The sequence below is a fragment of the Neoarius graeffei genome, chromosome 20 (assembly GCF_027579695.1).
Source record: "Neoarius graeffei isolate fNeoGra1 chromosome 20, fNeoGra1.pri, whole genome shotgun sequence".
NCBI lineage: Eukaryota > Metazoa > Chordata > Actinopteri > Siluriformes > Ariidae > Neoarius > Neoarius graeffei.
Genome location: NC_083588.1, coordinates 63,450,728 through 63,466,558, shown reverse-complemented (window position 1 = coordinate 63,466,558; position 15,831 = coordinate 63,450,728). Strand labels below are relative to the sequence as shown.

The window sequence follows — 15,831 nt, the reverse complement described above, 5'->3', positions numbered from 1 at the left end:
TAGCGGAGAATTTATGACCATGTGGAGATAAATTCATTAATTGTTCTGTTTAAAAAAAAAACTAACAAAATTAGAAGTCTGTGATTCGAATTCAGTAGCTTTCGGTCACTAAACAAAAATAATTGGGTGTTGGGAAAATTCTTTTTATGACCTACACTTGAAAAATCTTAAAGGCAATACAGCTTTAATATCGGCTTCACCACTGCTGTGAAATAAATGTACAGTGTATTTTATTTTGAAACAGTTGTCTTGTGTTATTGTTACTGAGCCTTTCAGAGGCTATTGCATGGTTAAATCAATTAATTTTATTAAACCTACAACCAGAACAATTGTAAGTGTTGACCTGGCAAACTGCCCCAAATATTCTTATTTCAGATTATAGGCATGGTGCATAAATGAATTGAAAGGGAATTGTTCGCATCTTGTCAAAATGCTGCTATATTGCTGCCCACAGGATGAAAAAAAAAGCAGAAATAGGTATCGAAGGATGACAACGTACTGTTTTACTATGTAAAAAGATTCACCCTTCACATTTTCAACTGCCCAGTCAGTCACTTTATCCTGTTGCCTATCTACAGAGGTTGGCAAGCAAAACAAACCAGTGGGGTTTTTTTTGGCATAACATATAAAATATATTAGCTCACGTAATCTATCCAGATGCCAAAATGATAGCCAGCGACTTCAACATGGTGGAATTTGTAGCTCTTGTTCCCCAGTTCTGAAACTCTGTATCCACTTAAGTTGATTGACATTTATTAAACTCTCTAAGGTGTCAACAGAATAATTGCACTAGACTTCTAAGGGTTTTTGTTTGTTTGTTTGTTTTACTAAGTGATAAAAGTTAATCAGTGCAAAAAGAAATATAATTCATAACACATTCATGACAAGGTGATGAGTTTTTCTGTACCTGAGCAAGTAACACCAGCATCTTCACCATGGCCACAGTTGTGTGATCCGAATCCATTATGAGGGCACTGTGTGATGCTGCTTTCACTTCCAGAACACTGAACATTATCCAGCCATATTGGGCCACTTCCCTGACCAAAGTGTGCACTTTGATGAGCAGTGACGGCATCACCACATCCAAACTGCCGACACACCACCCGTGCATCATTCATGTCCCAGTCGTCATCACACACTGTTCCCCACTGGCTATTATAATATACTTCCACTCTACCAGAGCAGGAGTGACTGCCACCAGCGAGTCGTGTGTTAGCGCCATCTAAGACAAACAACAAAACACGTTAGTGTTAATTAATCATGATGAATCTCATTACTATATTACAGCACTTGAACTACTATGTGTTAAGCTAACATTTCTGTCTTTCCTAATCGTTTCTAAAAAAAAAAAGTCAGGTCTTTTACAGAATGAACTAGAAAGGCACTCGGTAGAGTTCATACCTCCACCAAGCCACATATTTGGATTTGCATCAAAATCTGATCAATTGTTCCTTGGCCCATGGCTCACCTTTCTTCAAAATTTCATCAAAATCTGTTCACTACTTTGAGTTACATTGGGAAATGACAAACAAAACAGAGGCGAAAACGTAATCTCATCCAACAAAGTTGCCGTTGATAATAATGACTATTATTTGAATTAAGTAATTAAATGTTATACTGCATGTTAACACATTTTAAATCCAATTTCTTACTATTTTTAACCCACCACCTCCAGATTTGGATCAGGATTTTCTTAGCAATATATTATAAAAAATTTCATTTTTATGGACAATTAAAGCTACTTGAAAGAGGGAAAAGGAAAGTAAAGGGAGAGAAAGAAAGAAAAATATACAGATTAGAAAATTAATAAAAATTGCATTCAAAATAAAATACAAAAGAGAACTAAATAACAGCACAAATAAAAACAAAACAAAACAGGACAAAACATGAGAGACAAAAACTAAGAGGAGGAAGAATGGAATGAAATGAAAAGAATTAAAAACATTTTCAAAGAACAAAAACAAATCAGAAAACAGGTAAATCAGTGAATACAGTATAAACCTTCCATTAAAGCAAAATGCAAAGTAAAATAAAAATTTCCAGCAGATTTTTACAAAAATGTTTAGCTGCCTGTAAAGTTGATTTCATCTAGTCTGAAATATTACATTGAATATTCCAGCTTTTTATAACCTTTTTAAAAATTATTTTAGCTTCTGCTCACTCTTTTTTTCTACAGCTGGATGAGTCGACATCCCCATAGAGGAGATGAGTGAATAAATTAAATCAATAAGATTAGTCTATGCAAGACTTAAAGGTAGACTGCCTTTAAGATTTTAAGTGTGGGTCATAAAAATAATTTTCCCGACACCCAATTATTTTTGTTTAGTGGACTGAAAGCTCCTGAATTTGAATCACAGACTTCCAATTTTATTAGTTTTTTTTAAACAGAACAATTAATGAATTTATCTCCACGTGGCCCTAAATTATCCACTATTTTTCCTGCTTCACCATGACCCAATTCAAGATACTACATCATGCATCACGTGGTGGGCTTTCCCCGTTCATGCAAGGCATTGTGGGATACAAATTTGAAACAGGAGAGAAAAATGGAGGACGTGAGTGTGCGAATGAAACGTGAAAGAGCAACTACAGTAACGGAAAGTGAGAAGAAAAGATGTTATATACGAAGGAAAGGAAACGCAGGACCAAACTAATAAATATGGGCGCTCAGCGAGCACCTCGGTGTGATCAGCTGTTCGTTTAGCGACAGAATGATGGAACTGTCAGTGCACGCTCAAAGGGAAACCTGTAGATGGCAGTAATGCAACACTGTGGATGCCAGCTGCCGTAAAACCCAAAAGAAGAAGAAGGTAAACCTGCACATGTGCACACGGACTACCTCTGTCTGCTTGACTGCGTGAAGCGAGCGATTTCATGCACATTATTTGCTTTAATCCCCTCAAATTAAATAACTTCCCAGCCACAGAATGGCCTGATATTTTTTTTAGATATTCCATAAATAAACATCTCACAATGACCACATTTCAGAGAGAACTAAATTTCACTGATTTTATGAAATCGAAACGCCGCCTAGCTTTAATATGCATAAAAAATATAAAGTTGTAAAAAAAATATCAGTAAGCTGTTCCCCAAAGTATTGTAACCCCATTTAAAGAGTTCAGACAGTCAGGGTCTGTCACTAGTTGTAGATAAACTGTATATAAACAGACAGCTCTTTAAATATTCCAGCATTACTGCATGGCTTTTTGAAAGGGAAATTCAGCAGAGATGGATCAACTTGAATGAAATCCATGTCCATGTTTATGCCCAAGCCCATGCCAAGGTCAGAGTCTAAGTCAGAGTACAAACCCACATCCACGCCTGAGTCCATGCCCATGCTCAAGCCCATGTCTAGGCCTGAGTCCATGTCTGAGTCTATGCCTGAGCCCATGTTTAATGCCACACTCAAGCCCATATCTATGTCAGAGTCCACGCTCATGTCTATGCCTGAGCCCCTAGCCATCCTCTTGTCCATTTCCAAATTCAAGCCTGAAGCAAAGCCTCTACCTGTGTCCATGCTCCCATTCAAAGCCCGATCAGAACCCAAGCCTTCGCCTAAGCCCAGTTTCCGGTGCCATGTCCATCCCGAGCTAGAGTGGAGCTCTGAGGGAACCTCGTCCAGCACCAGGTCCTCATTCCCAGGGCCAACCAAGGACGATTTTAACTCTGGGAGGAAGCTCCTTGGGGGGAGGTTCTGTCACATCCACGTGCATTTGTGGTCTGAACTTGCAGAGTGCGCCTCAAGGACTAATTACTATGCACCTGTTCCTGATCAGAGCACAATCACAGCGTGCACTTATAAGGACTCTCTAAGCACACAGACTTTGTGAAGTATATGTGTTGTAACCGGCATCTCTTGGTTACCAAGCCTTGTATTGTTTTTGCTTCTCTGGCTATCAGCTCTATTTTCCCTTTACCTCGAATCTGATTTATGATTGCCTCCATTACTCTGTTTGCACCTCAAAGGACCCTTGCTTGCTTCACAACCCTGCCCTTTTCTTATGGCTTTGTATTGCTTGCATGCCTATAAATAAACTCTTCTTCCACTTACATCTGTCTAACCACACCATTACTGACCAAAAAAAACTCTTATGAATGAGTAGGTGTGATCAAACTTTTGACTGGTACTGTATACGCATCACTGAATTCAGATTATATTTCATTCTCTTCTTCACTGTGTAAAGATTTTCGAGCCATAACCGGTCACAGTTTTGGGATCTGCTGCATTCTACAGGTTTATACCACTTGTACTCCAGGCCTGGAGGATTACAAACGAAGATGATGATGATGATGATGATGATGATAGTGGTGAAGAACAGTCAGTCAATCTATTTGATATTTTTGTATTATTGTATTGTACAACATTTGTGTGTCTTGCTTTTTATTATACCATGTGCTTGCACAGTGTGTCAAAGTTAAAAATAGTTTTATCATAAAAGAAGATCTGAAAATGTCTTACTACAGTGTGATGTGCTTTGAGTACAGGAACTCATCTGTTTCCTGAAGGGAAGACCATTTATACACACTTTCATTCTGACTATTCTATTTGTATTCTCTAAACCAGGAGGTGTCTCCATCTGGTAAGAAGAGTTGAGACAAAGTGTGTCCAGATTTTCACTCTTTTCATGGGTTAAGAATTTTTTTTTTCCTTGAATGAGGAGACATGGCCAAAACTATTGGTTCCCTTTCATTTTAAGTATTTGAAAAACATTTGAAATTATTCTGAAATGCTTTTCCATCCAAATAAAAAACTTGAATCAGTAGGGAAGAAGTTAGATGCTGCCCCTTACAGTAACCTCCTTCCTTTGGAGCCATGAAGCTGAACACTCCAGTAAGGTTTGTGTAGTTCAATATTTTATTCAACCAAAACTTGTATTTTCTCCTTCGCCTCCACCTCCATTTTATGGTGTAATGTACGCTGGGGGGGCGGCACGGTGGTGTAGTGGTTAGCGCTGTCGCCTCACAGCAAGAAGGTCCTGGGTTCGAGCCCCGGGGCCGGCGAGGGCCTTTCTGTGTGGAGTTTGCATGTTCTCCCCGTGTCCGCGTGGGTTTCCTCCGGGTGCTCCGGTTTCCCCCACAGTCCAAAGACATGCAGGTTAGGTTAACTGGTGACTCTAAATTGAGCGTAGGTGTGAATGTGAGTGTGAATGGTTGTCTGTGTCTATGTGTCAGCCCTGTGATGACCTGGCGACTTGTCCAGGGTGTACCCCGCCTTTTGCCCGTAGTCAGCTGGGATAGGCTCCAGCTCGCCTGCGACCCTGTAGAAGGATAAAGCGGCAAGAGATAATGAGATGAGATGAGGCTCAAGTTACCATATTGAATTCATCTCATCTCATTATCTGTAGCCGCTTTATCCTGTTCTACAGGGTCGCAGGCAAGCTGGAGCCTATCCCAGCTGACCACGGGCGAAAGGCGGGGTACACCCTGGACAAGTCGCCAGGTCATCACAGGGCCGACACATAGACACAGACAACCATTCACACTCACATTCACACCTACGCTCAATTTAGAGTCACCAGTTAACCTAACCTGCATGTCTTTGGACTGTGGGGGAAACCGGAGCACCCGGAGGAAACCCACGCGGACACGGGGAGAACATGCAAACTCCGCACAGAAAGGCCCTCGCCGGCCACGGGGCTCGAACCCAGGACCTTCTTGCTGTGAGGCGACAGCGCTAACCACTACACCACCGTGCCACCCCCATATTGAATTATTTATTCAAATTAAATTCTGAAGAAAAAACATTTAAGGATTTTTTTTTCCAAAATGTCCAGATGGGGAGAGTTGGGACAGTTCATCATGTTCTGGGTTTTTCTTACGGTTTACAAATATAAAATAGTTTTAAAATGTTTGTTAAAAATGTGGGTGTGTCCCTGCATGAGGATGAACCTTACTGAGGATGGAACTGTTTTGTGGAGTCAGGTTTTGGGTAAACTGACATTTTCTATTGCTGTACCAGCATTGTGTGTTCATACAGTTCATACGGGACAAGTTTACAAGATAATAAATAAAAATTAAACATGTAGAATCAAGCTAGGTATTTTATTTTTGTCCCAAGTCTCCCAAAATAATGTCCCATATCTCCCCTCAATGTCTCAAAAATAATGAGAGAAAAAAATGAAGCCTGAAGGCCAATATATGTGACACTCTGAGAAACTATCTTGTGGTAAGAGGGTAGAGTAAATCCTGTCTAATGCAATATGAATGTGATACAACCTGCAAAGAATTTCGCACAATCTACAAAAGCTGAAAACTCATCCCAAGTCTCCTCACCTGCCCTATAATAAATGTTAATCATTCCAGTGTACTGCTGAATAATTTCTCTATACAAATTCCTTTTCCTGGATCCATACTATTTTAATTTCTTAATTTAAGCCTTGGTCATTGGTGTCAATTAACAGGATAAATAATAATACTTTAAAAAATTAAAGCTAGTCATGTTGAAGTAGCCGTTTAAGCGTTAGCCTAAGCACAAGTGTATTATATGGCTGAGAAAATCCATGTGTTATGGTCCAGAATGTCTGTTTGTGTTTACATGGAGCTCCTATCTGTCATTTAATAGACACTCCACTTCCCAAAATCCCATCATCTGCCTGACAATAAAAACAGCAGGGCTGAATCCGGTAAGTGCCCAGCACAGCAAGATAATTCTCCTGTGAGCCAAAAACATAATGATAAGAAATGCAGTCAAGCTAGAATAAACAATGGCAGTGCCTTTCCAAGATGGAGTACTTTACTCCCTCCCGGTGAAGGAGATGAAGCTGGAAGTAGAACGAACAACATTTACAGATACATCCGTAAACACAATCTACGGTATATGAAGCTCTGAAGTGTTCAAATGACTTGCTTTACACATAGAATCAAGTAAATATGTTTTTATACCTTAGAGAGCCAGGTGAGACAATGCTTCGTATGAACTACCTTCAATGACATGTATGTAATGCTACCTAACTCACATGCAGCTAATAATGTTCACACATAAGCATAAAAACACATTAGAGATCATTACAAAGAAAAACAACACAGCAGTGGCATTCTGATAAATCAGTATAAGATGAATTTATTGTATTTATAGTGTTGTAACGTGGTTTTTAAGCAGTTGCATGGCCAAGCGTACTTAATAAGGATGTCATGACTGGGATTGTTAATGCTAACTGTAGTTGAACTATGGAGGTTCTGGAGGTGTGGCTTTGCATGCACTTGCTTAAGGAGTGAAAAAAAAAGCATTTAAATGTTGCTGGACCCAACGACTTTACTGTTAGAGACCTAATCCTGAATAATTTTGAAGAATTTATTCAAATGCAAAAAAAAAAAAGAAAGAAAATGCACTTACCAGCCAGCAGTGAAGCGCTAAGAAGACTGACTATGGAGAGAAAACAAAGAGGAGGAATTTGATTAAACCAGTGATGCAAAATCTCAAAGCCATCTTAAACTGAAATATAAATAAACCTCAGCTATATTTGAATATAATATATAGATTTAGGCACTGCCTAAAAGCAGAGCTCCCATCTGTTTCTGGGTTGTGGAATTTTCTTATATCATAGCCAGCCTCTTTTGTTTTATTTTTCCACCGTTATAGTTACTATACTGTTTCCTTATGTTGCACAAAATGTCGGGCGACAACAGTTACTCACTACTATACTGCCCCGACTACTACTCTACTTCACTAGTTGTTGGGTTTCCTGGGGTGGCAGGCACACACACACACACACACACACACACACACAGGACCGAAACCATCAGAACATAACTCGATGGGTTACTCACTACCCAGCTGTTGGGTTTCCTGGGGTGGCAGGAGCACACACACACGCGCACACACACAGGACCGAAACCATCAGAACTCAACTCGATGGGTCAGTGATTACAATAAGTCGCGGCCGATCGGCTCCGGCCACCATATCGGCCGCGACACCATATTGTCAGGGCCTTATAATCAGCCGTGACGATTTCAATGTCCAATTTTCAGAAAATCGGCAAGAATTTTAATATAAATAACTATCTATTTGGTGAAAAGGGCCATCACAACTATTTTCGTTCAATTCCGTATGTAATTTTATGAGTGATGATGTCATTTCCTCTGCCGGGCTAACCGGTGGTGCTCGAAAAAAAACAACAACCAGCAGTTCGAGGTGCGCATTGATTTTGAGTAGATTTTGCGGAATTTCACGGGGTTTACGTATGTGCAATTCATCCTAAGACTGATACATTCCCCAAGAAGCATAAATCGAACAAAGGTTTGGAAATTAAGGAACAGTCGACCACCAAATAGCCGGTCATTTTTTCTAGGCACCGCTTGTAGTACATAGCAGAAATGAAATCTCAGGTAACGAAAATGAAACTAAAATAAACATGTCCAAATTCGACAGTTCAAAGACAAGCACACTCGCTACATTCAAAAAATTCACGTTTTCTGACAACTTTGATGTTGATACGAGGGAAGTTGGCGGCAAAGTGCTTCTGGAGAGAGTTTCCTGCAAGTTATGCAAGGCACATGCCGATTTTACGAAGAAATCTTTGCCAAGTGGAAAGGCGAGAGAGTCAGCAATGAGGTTCATAGATGGCATTACAGGAAGCATTAGCAAGCACCACCTACTGAGACATTTGGATTCAGATATACACAAACGTGCTATTCAAGCTGAGACAATTGACCCATCAGGAGTCAGCTGACTGTCAAGCTGGGCCATCGAGTTTGTCAACCCAACCCAAAATAAACAAATGCTTCGATACATACACAAAAGAATGTTATATGAAACTATTCAAGGCAGCATACAGATTAATCAATGAGAGAATGCCTTTCAAAAACTACTATGTTCTCGTGAAGTGTATGAAGGATTCCAGTGCTAAGTTAGTTGAAGGAAAGAATATTGAGGACAGGAGGAATGCAAGGGAATTCAGTTCATACAGTACAACCCCGATTCCAAAAAAGTTGGGACAAAGTACAAATTGTAAATAAAAACGGAATGCAATAATTTACAAATCTCAAAAACTGATATTGTATTCACAATAGAACATAGACAACATATCAAATGTCAAAAGTGAGACATTTTGAAATTTCATGCCAAATATTGGCTCATTTGAAATTTCAGGACAGCAACACATCTCAAAAAAGTTGGGACAGGGCAATAAGAGGCTGGAAAAGTTAAAGGTACAAAAAAGTAACAGCTGGAGGACCAAATTGCAACTCATTAGGTCAATTGGCAATAGGTCATTAACATGACTGGGTATAAAAAGAGCATCTTGGAGTGGCAGCGGCTCTCAGAAGTAAAGATGGGAAGAGGATCACCAATCCCCCTAATTCTGCACCGACAAATAGTGGAGCAATATCAGAAAGGAGTTCGACAGTGTAAAATTGCAAAGAGTTTGAACACATCATCATCTACAGTGCATAATATCATCAAAAGATTCAGAGAATCTGGAAGAATCTCTGTGCGTAAGGGTCAAGGCCGGAAAACCATACTGGGTGCCCGTGATCTTCGGGCCCTTAGATGGCACTGCATCACATACAGGCATGCTTCTGTATTGGAAATCACAAAATGGGCTCAGGAATATTTCCAGAGAACATTATCTGTGAACACAATTCACCGTGCCATCCGCCGTTGCCAGCTAAAACTCTATAGTTCAAAGAAGAAGCCGTATCTAAACATGATCCAGAAGCGCAGACGTCTTCTCTGGGTCAAGGCTCATTTAAAATGGACTGTGGCAAAGTGGAAAACTGTTCTGTGGTCAGACGAATCAAAATTTGAAATTCTTTATGGAAATCAGGGACGCCGTGTCATTCAGACTAAAGAGGAGAAGGACGACCCAAGTTGTTATCAGCGCTCAGTTCAGAAGCCTGCATCTCTGATGGTATGGGGTTGCATTAGTGTGTGTGGCATGGGCAGCTTACACATCTGGAAAGACACCATCAATGCTGAAAGGTATATCCAGGTTCTAGAGCAACATATGCTCCCATCCAGACGACGTCTCTTTCAGGGAAGACCTTGCATTTTCCGACATGACAATGCCAAACCACATACTGCATCAATTACAGCATCATGGCTGCGTAGAAGAAGGGTCCGGGTACTGAACTGGCCAGCCTGCAGTCCAGATCTTTCACCCATAGAAAACATTTGGCGCATCATAAAACAGAAGATACGACAAAAAAGACCTAAGACAGTTGAGCAACTAGAATCCTACATTAGACAAGAATGGGTTAACATTCCTATCCCTAAACTTGAGCAACTTGTCTCCTCAGTCCCCAGACGTTTACAGACTGTTGTAAAGAGAAAAGGGGATGTCTCACAGTGGTAAACATGGCCTTGTCCCAACTTTTTTGAGATGTGTTGTTGTCATGAAATTTAAAATCACCTAATTTTTCTCTTTAAATGATACATTTTCTCAGTTTAAACATTTGATATGTCATCTATGTTCTATTCTGAATAAAATATGAAATTTTGAAACTTCCACGTCATTGCATTCCGTTTTTATTTACAATTTGTACTTTGTCCCAACTTTTTTGGAATCGGGGTTGTACATAGCTGATGCTATTCGAGAGAAAATAGCAGTATTATTGTGCACAGAGGGGACTTTCGGCATTTTGACAGATGGTAGTGAGCCCAAAAAAACAGGTTCCGAGAAAGAATTGGTGTTTGTGAGGACTGTTAAAGATGGCTTGCTGGTATATTATTGTGTTGGACTTGAAGATGTCAAGGACCATGGTGGGGCAGATGCAGAAGGGCTAAAATCTTGTCTCGATCAATCATTCCACGACCTGGGCATCTCCAATACAGATTACCTGAAATGTATGGTCTTGGCTACATCAGATGGAGCGAGTATAAATACTGGCATACACACCGGTCTTCTCACCAGATTGAAAAATGAAAGATCATGGATATTGACAATTCATTGTGTTAACCATCGGGCAGAATTGGCTTTGAAAGATGTTCTACTTGCTAACAGTCAAATCAAGGCGGTGGACGATTTTATGATACAAATATATAAACTGCACAAGAAGTCAGGAAAACTCCGCAGAATGTATAGCAATGCATGTCAATCATTAGACATTGATTCTTATACATTTCCTAGAACATATGGGACAAGATTCATTAGCCACCGTCTCCGAGGACTAAGGATTCTACTACATGGATGGATACCCCTGACTCAAAGTCTATGTGAGGGATTGGAGATGAAAACTATAAAAGGGGCTGGTCTACAAGGGAAAGTTCAAGGCTTCATTAAGAAGCTCAAATCATATCAGTTCTTGAAAACAGTTGCTGTTTACAAAGATTTCATTCTGGCACCTGCAGCAATTTCTCTGGCTTTTGAGAAAGAACATGTATTGGCTTGGACAGTCATCGATACGTTGAATACTGCTATCAATAAGTTGTCTGAGTTTGGCGATACACCGGATATACATTCTTCTGCTGACTGTTATAAACTGGAGAAAGATAATGATGAATCTGCCACTGGATTTTCTATAAAAGGTGATTATACACAGAAGAGGTCATCGACTTCGAAAAGCACACAACAGAGAGTATGTAACACTCAGTCTGGATCACATTACAGACTGTGAGAAAAACCCTGCAGAGACTATAAAATCTCAAATCATCCCTTCATTGATGTCCAAAATGACTGAACGATTTAGATTATTCAATGAAGATATCTTCTCCCACATGCAGACGTTCATGGACAGCCGGGACTGGATTTCATCAGATAAAACATTTGGCACCGATGCAATCACGTGGTTGTCAGAACATTTCAAGGAGACATTGGAACACCAGAACTTCGATGCAAAAAGAGTTTTCATAGAGTGGACAGAGTTGAAGAGACTTAAAAAATCCAAATATGTCGGAGTGGAACCCCTTGAGTTCTGGAGCAATATCTTAACTGACAGGAAGAAGGAGTTTAGTAATTTGTGTATGCTAGCCAAGATTTGCCTGAGTATTCCAGTCTCCAATAGCACCACAGAAAGAGGTTTTTCAATCCTTCTGAACATTCAAACTGATAAAAGGCTTGCTATGGGACACAAAGTGCTCCAAAATCAGATGCTTATTGCTGTGAACTATCATGTGTGGAGCCAAAAGGAACTTGCAGAAATTTTGAATACTGCAGTTGGTAAATACTTATCTACAAGACGCCGAAAAAGCAAGGGGACAGAAAAAGACTGAGATGAAAAATCGTCTGGGATACCAAAGAAGAGAACCAGAAGACTGTTCATACTAGACGAAGAACTACAAGTTGAAAAACCTGGAAGACCATCTCAAGATGACGAAAGTAAATTGAACTTCAGCTATGTTTCAGGGTCCGATGATTCTGATGAAGATGAACATTGACAGTGACTGCCACTCAGAACTTAGTCTATCGGATGATTCTGACTAAATACCAGTAATGCTCTGCCTTGATGTTGATCCTATCCTGCCATTGACTTTAGCTACTTAGTTCAGGGACGAGAACTAGTTTCATTTTCAAAAAAGTTTATTTTACAAAATTTTTTATACATTTTAAATTTGCCTTGATGTTGATTCTATCCTACCACTGACATTGTTCAGGGATGAGAACTAGTCTTTTTTTTCCGAAAAAGTTTATTTTTACAAAGTTCTTATACAGTCTTTTAGTTTGCCTTGATGTTGATCCTATCCTGCCATTGACTTAGTTCAGGGATGAGAACTAGTTTTATTTTCAAAAAAGTTTATTTTTACCATGTCTTTATATATTTTAGTTTATGTTTATTGTTGAGACATTCCAATAAATATTCATTATAAATATAGAGTCATTATTGTCAGGTAGGGCTGGGCGGTATGACCCAAAATTCATATCACAGTATAAACTGAATCTATTCACGGTAACAGTATATATCATGATATAAATGTTGCGGTGTAAAACTTATAATGGAAGTGTTTCTGAATGGGTTTTGTAGTCCCTTAGCAAAGCTAAATTGATTTAAACAACAACAACAACAACAAAGCAAAGATATAATGTGATTTTTTGAGCATTTATTGTGCAGAAGAACAACAGAAGTAAGGATAGCGCCTCAGAAGTACAAAATTCTTACAAAAATAAAGTGGATATTGTAAACAGTACTTCAAGTAAGAGAGGTTTTCTATCAGGCAAATGGCAAAAACAGTGAAAAGGTTCTGCAATCCAAAATAGTGCAAAAGACACCAAACATTAAATTTTCCACATCTTAAAGAACACAAAAAATAAATAGATATTCTAATAACACAAAAAACAACAATAACAAAAAGCAGCATATTTCAAATTAAAATCACAAGCTGCAACACTGAACTTTAGACCCCGTCCACACGTAGCCGGGTATCTGCTAAATCGAAGATATTTTTCTACGTTTTGGCCTGTCATCCACATGAAAACACATCAAAAACGAATATTTTAAAAAACTCCGGGCAAAGTGAAGATTTTTGAAAACTCCGTGTATGCCTTTTCGTGTAGACAGAGATAACCGGAGGTTTGCGTTTTAGAATGTCACAATCTGCGCCAAAAAAATGACAACAAATCTGCCCTGACGTCAAACGTGCAACCTTTGTTTACTGCAGAAGCCAGATTAAGCATGGACAAAGAGTAATGGATCGGAGTAGTGCCTTGAAAGCGTTAATTATTGTGCAGGTGCTATTTACATGTTTAATTTTAGAAGCCCAACTACTGATAAGATTCCCAATCAACGTTTTCTTGCGTCTTTTGAAGTTTATACTCCAAAATTGTGTTTAGAAGCAATTCTGTCTCCGAGTCTGTCCAGACGAACGAGCTTGGCGCCATGTTTTATGTTTAGGCAGACGTGATGCCAACAGAGGGCTATTCTGATGTGATTAGGGGGTAGGATTTGGGGAAATAATGCCATCTACAGGTTTGGAATGCTTACGAATGTGATTGAAAACGCAGATGTTCGGTTATGTGTGGAAGGGATTTTTTTCGAAGACGAGGTGGTGTGGATAAAACATTTTTATAAACGGAGGGGGGGAAAATGTTCGGTTTTAAAAATACCCGGCTACGTGTGTACATGGCCTTAGTGTTTACTCCAGTTCACTTGCTTCCCAAGTTCCCAAACTCTTTTATAGGTTGTTAGCCAGAAACACAAGCTTGTCCACAGCCTCTGGCTTTAATGCAGACCAGTGGCATGTGACAATGTTGCCACCAGTGCTAAATGCCCTCTCTGAAGGGGCACTGGTGGCAGGAATGCAAAGATATTTTTTTGCGAGGTTTGCCACCCTTGGGAAATTAGCCTGGTGCAGCTTCCACCACTCTAGTGGGTTAGCTTCTCCGTCAACTTCCACTGACTGCAGGTAGCCTTTTATCTCCACTTCAATGGCATCTCTATCAGAGAGAGCAGCTGGGCCAGGCTGAGTGGATGCTTTTTTGAAAAAAACTGCCCAGACTTCGTTTCACCTTCTTTGCCTCTCTCTCCACAGCTCCACCGGCAGCTGCAGTGCTTGTTTGTGGGGGTGACTCTGTGGCAGGTATAGCTTCAGCTTGCTTCTCAAGCAGTGCTTGAATTTCTGCTGCTGCTCTGGTCTTGATGCTATATATTGATGATATATATATAACACTTTAACCTACCAATGGCGAGATGCAGCCTGTGGCCGAAGCATTGCAGTCTTCTCCAGTCATTTAGCGTCACTGCCTTCATCACATTTGCGCCGTTGTCGGTGTTAATACAGACTTGGGATTCTTCCCTGAGGCCCCATGACTCCTCCAGCGCATCCTTTAATCCTTCTGCTATTGCCTCACCCGTATGGTCATTAGGGAAATACAAAGTCTGCAAGCACCTGCTGGCCAGTTTCCACTCATCTGTTATGTAATGAATCGTGAGGCTGATATAAGGCTCCATTGTGCGACTCGACCACAGGTCGACAAAAGGTCTTTTGTCCTCATTGCTTGGGCCAGATCAAACCATTAAACAAGCTTAAATTATTCTTACTCTTGCCACATACAGGATTTTTTTTTCAAAACTGACGATATTCAGTTCAAACACCATTAAAAGTAATTTCAGGAATAGATCTCTTGTGTGATGTGTAATTCACCCTCTCATTTAAATATGGCGGAAATGTTTCGGCGCGCGCTTTGCGCATCACGGACCTCGGTGATTTTAAAATGCTGCTCCGGCCCTGATCATCTCTGCCCCTTTTCCCCTGAGCAGCAGGGTTTGAAACTCAAGCTATATGCCGCCACATAGTGCATTTGTCAGTCGTCAGCAACTTTGTTGCTTCGTTCATTAACCGCAGGTTACCGTATCACTGATTTTATCTGAGACGTTAACGAACGTTCTAAACAATTCTAACATGTTGTCAGAATGTTTATGCAGGTGCTCATGGGAGTTGTAGGCGCGTAATATTACATTGAAATTAGGGCTGTGCGATATGGGAAAAAATGAACATCCCGATACATTTTCTCCATTTCACGATATACGATTGAGGCAGCGGGGGCGTGGTCAAGCGCCGGTCTGTGACAGGAGGGCGGAGTCAGGGAAGGTAAGTGGCAGAATCACTACACCTGAGAGCAATTAACCTGTGTTTGTGTGTCTTCCCAGTGACTGCGCCCGATTTAAAGAGGGAGAGCTGAGAGCAGAGGAGAGCTGATCCCTGAACGAGATGCTAGTGCGTGTGTGTCTCTCTGTGTATTGAAAGTATACAGATTGTTAGACTGAAAAGTTTGGCAATAAAGCCGCTATTTACCCCTGATCTCTGTCCTGCCGTCCTCTGTGCTCCACCCACACGTAGGGAACGTTACAGTGGTGCTGAAACCCAGGAACCAGAGTGGAGCACCAACCAAGCAGCCCCATGGAATCCTCCCCATTCGCCGACCTGGTCCACGCCCTCGCCACGGCCCAGCAAAGCCAGC

General features: G+C 40.4%; 1 protein-coding gene across 1 annotated transcript in view; it reads right to left on the bottom strand.

Moving 5' to 3' along the window:
- LOC132869089 (deleted in malignant brain tumors 1 protein-like) overlaps window positions 1–15,831 on the bottom strand; it is a 123,450-nt gene that overhangs the window by 41,717 nt on the left and 65,902 nt on the right. The window contains exons 7-8 of the mRNA XM_060902442.1: window positions 7,334–7,363; window positions 908–1,222 (exon numbers count right to left, since the gene is read on the bottom strand). Of these exons, the coding sequence (XP_060758425.1) occupies window positions 908–1,222; window positions 7,334–7,363 (345 nt within the window). The remainder of the gene's footprint in view (window positions 1–907; window positions 1,223–7,333; window positions 7,364–15,831) is intronic.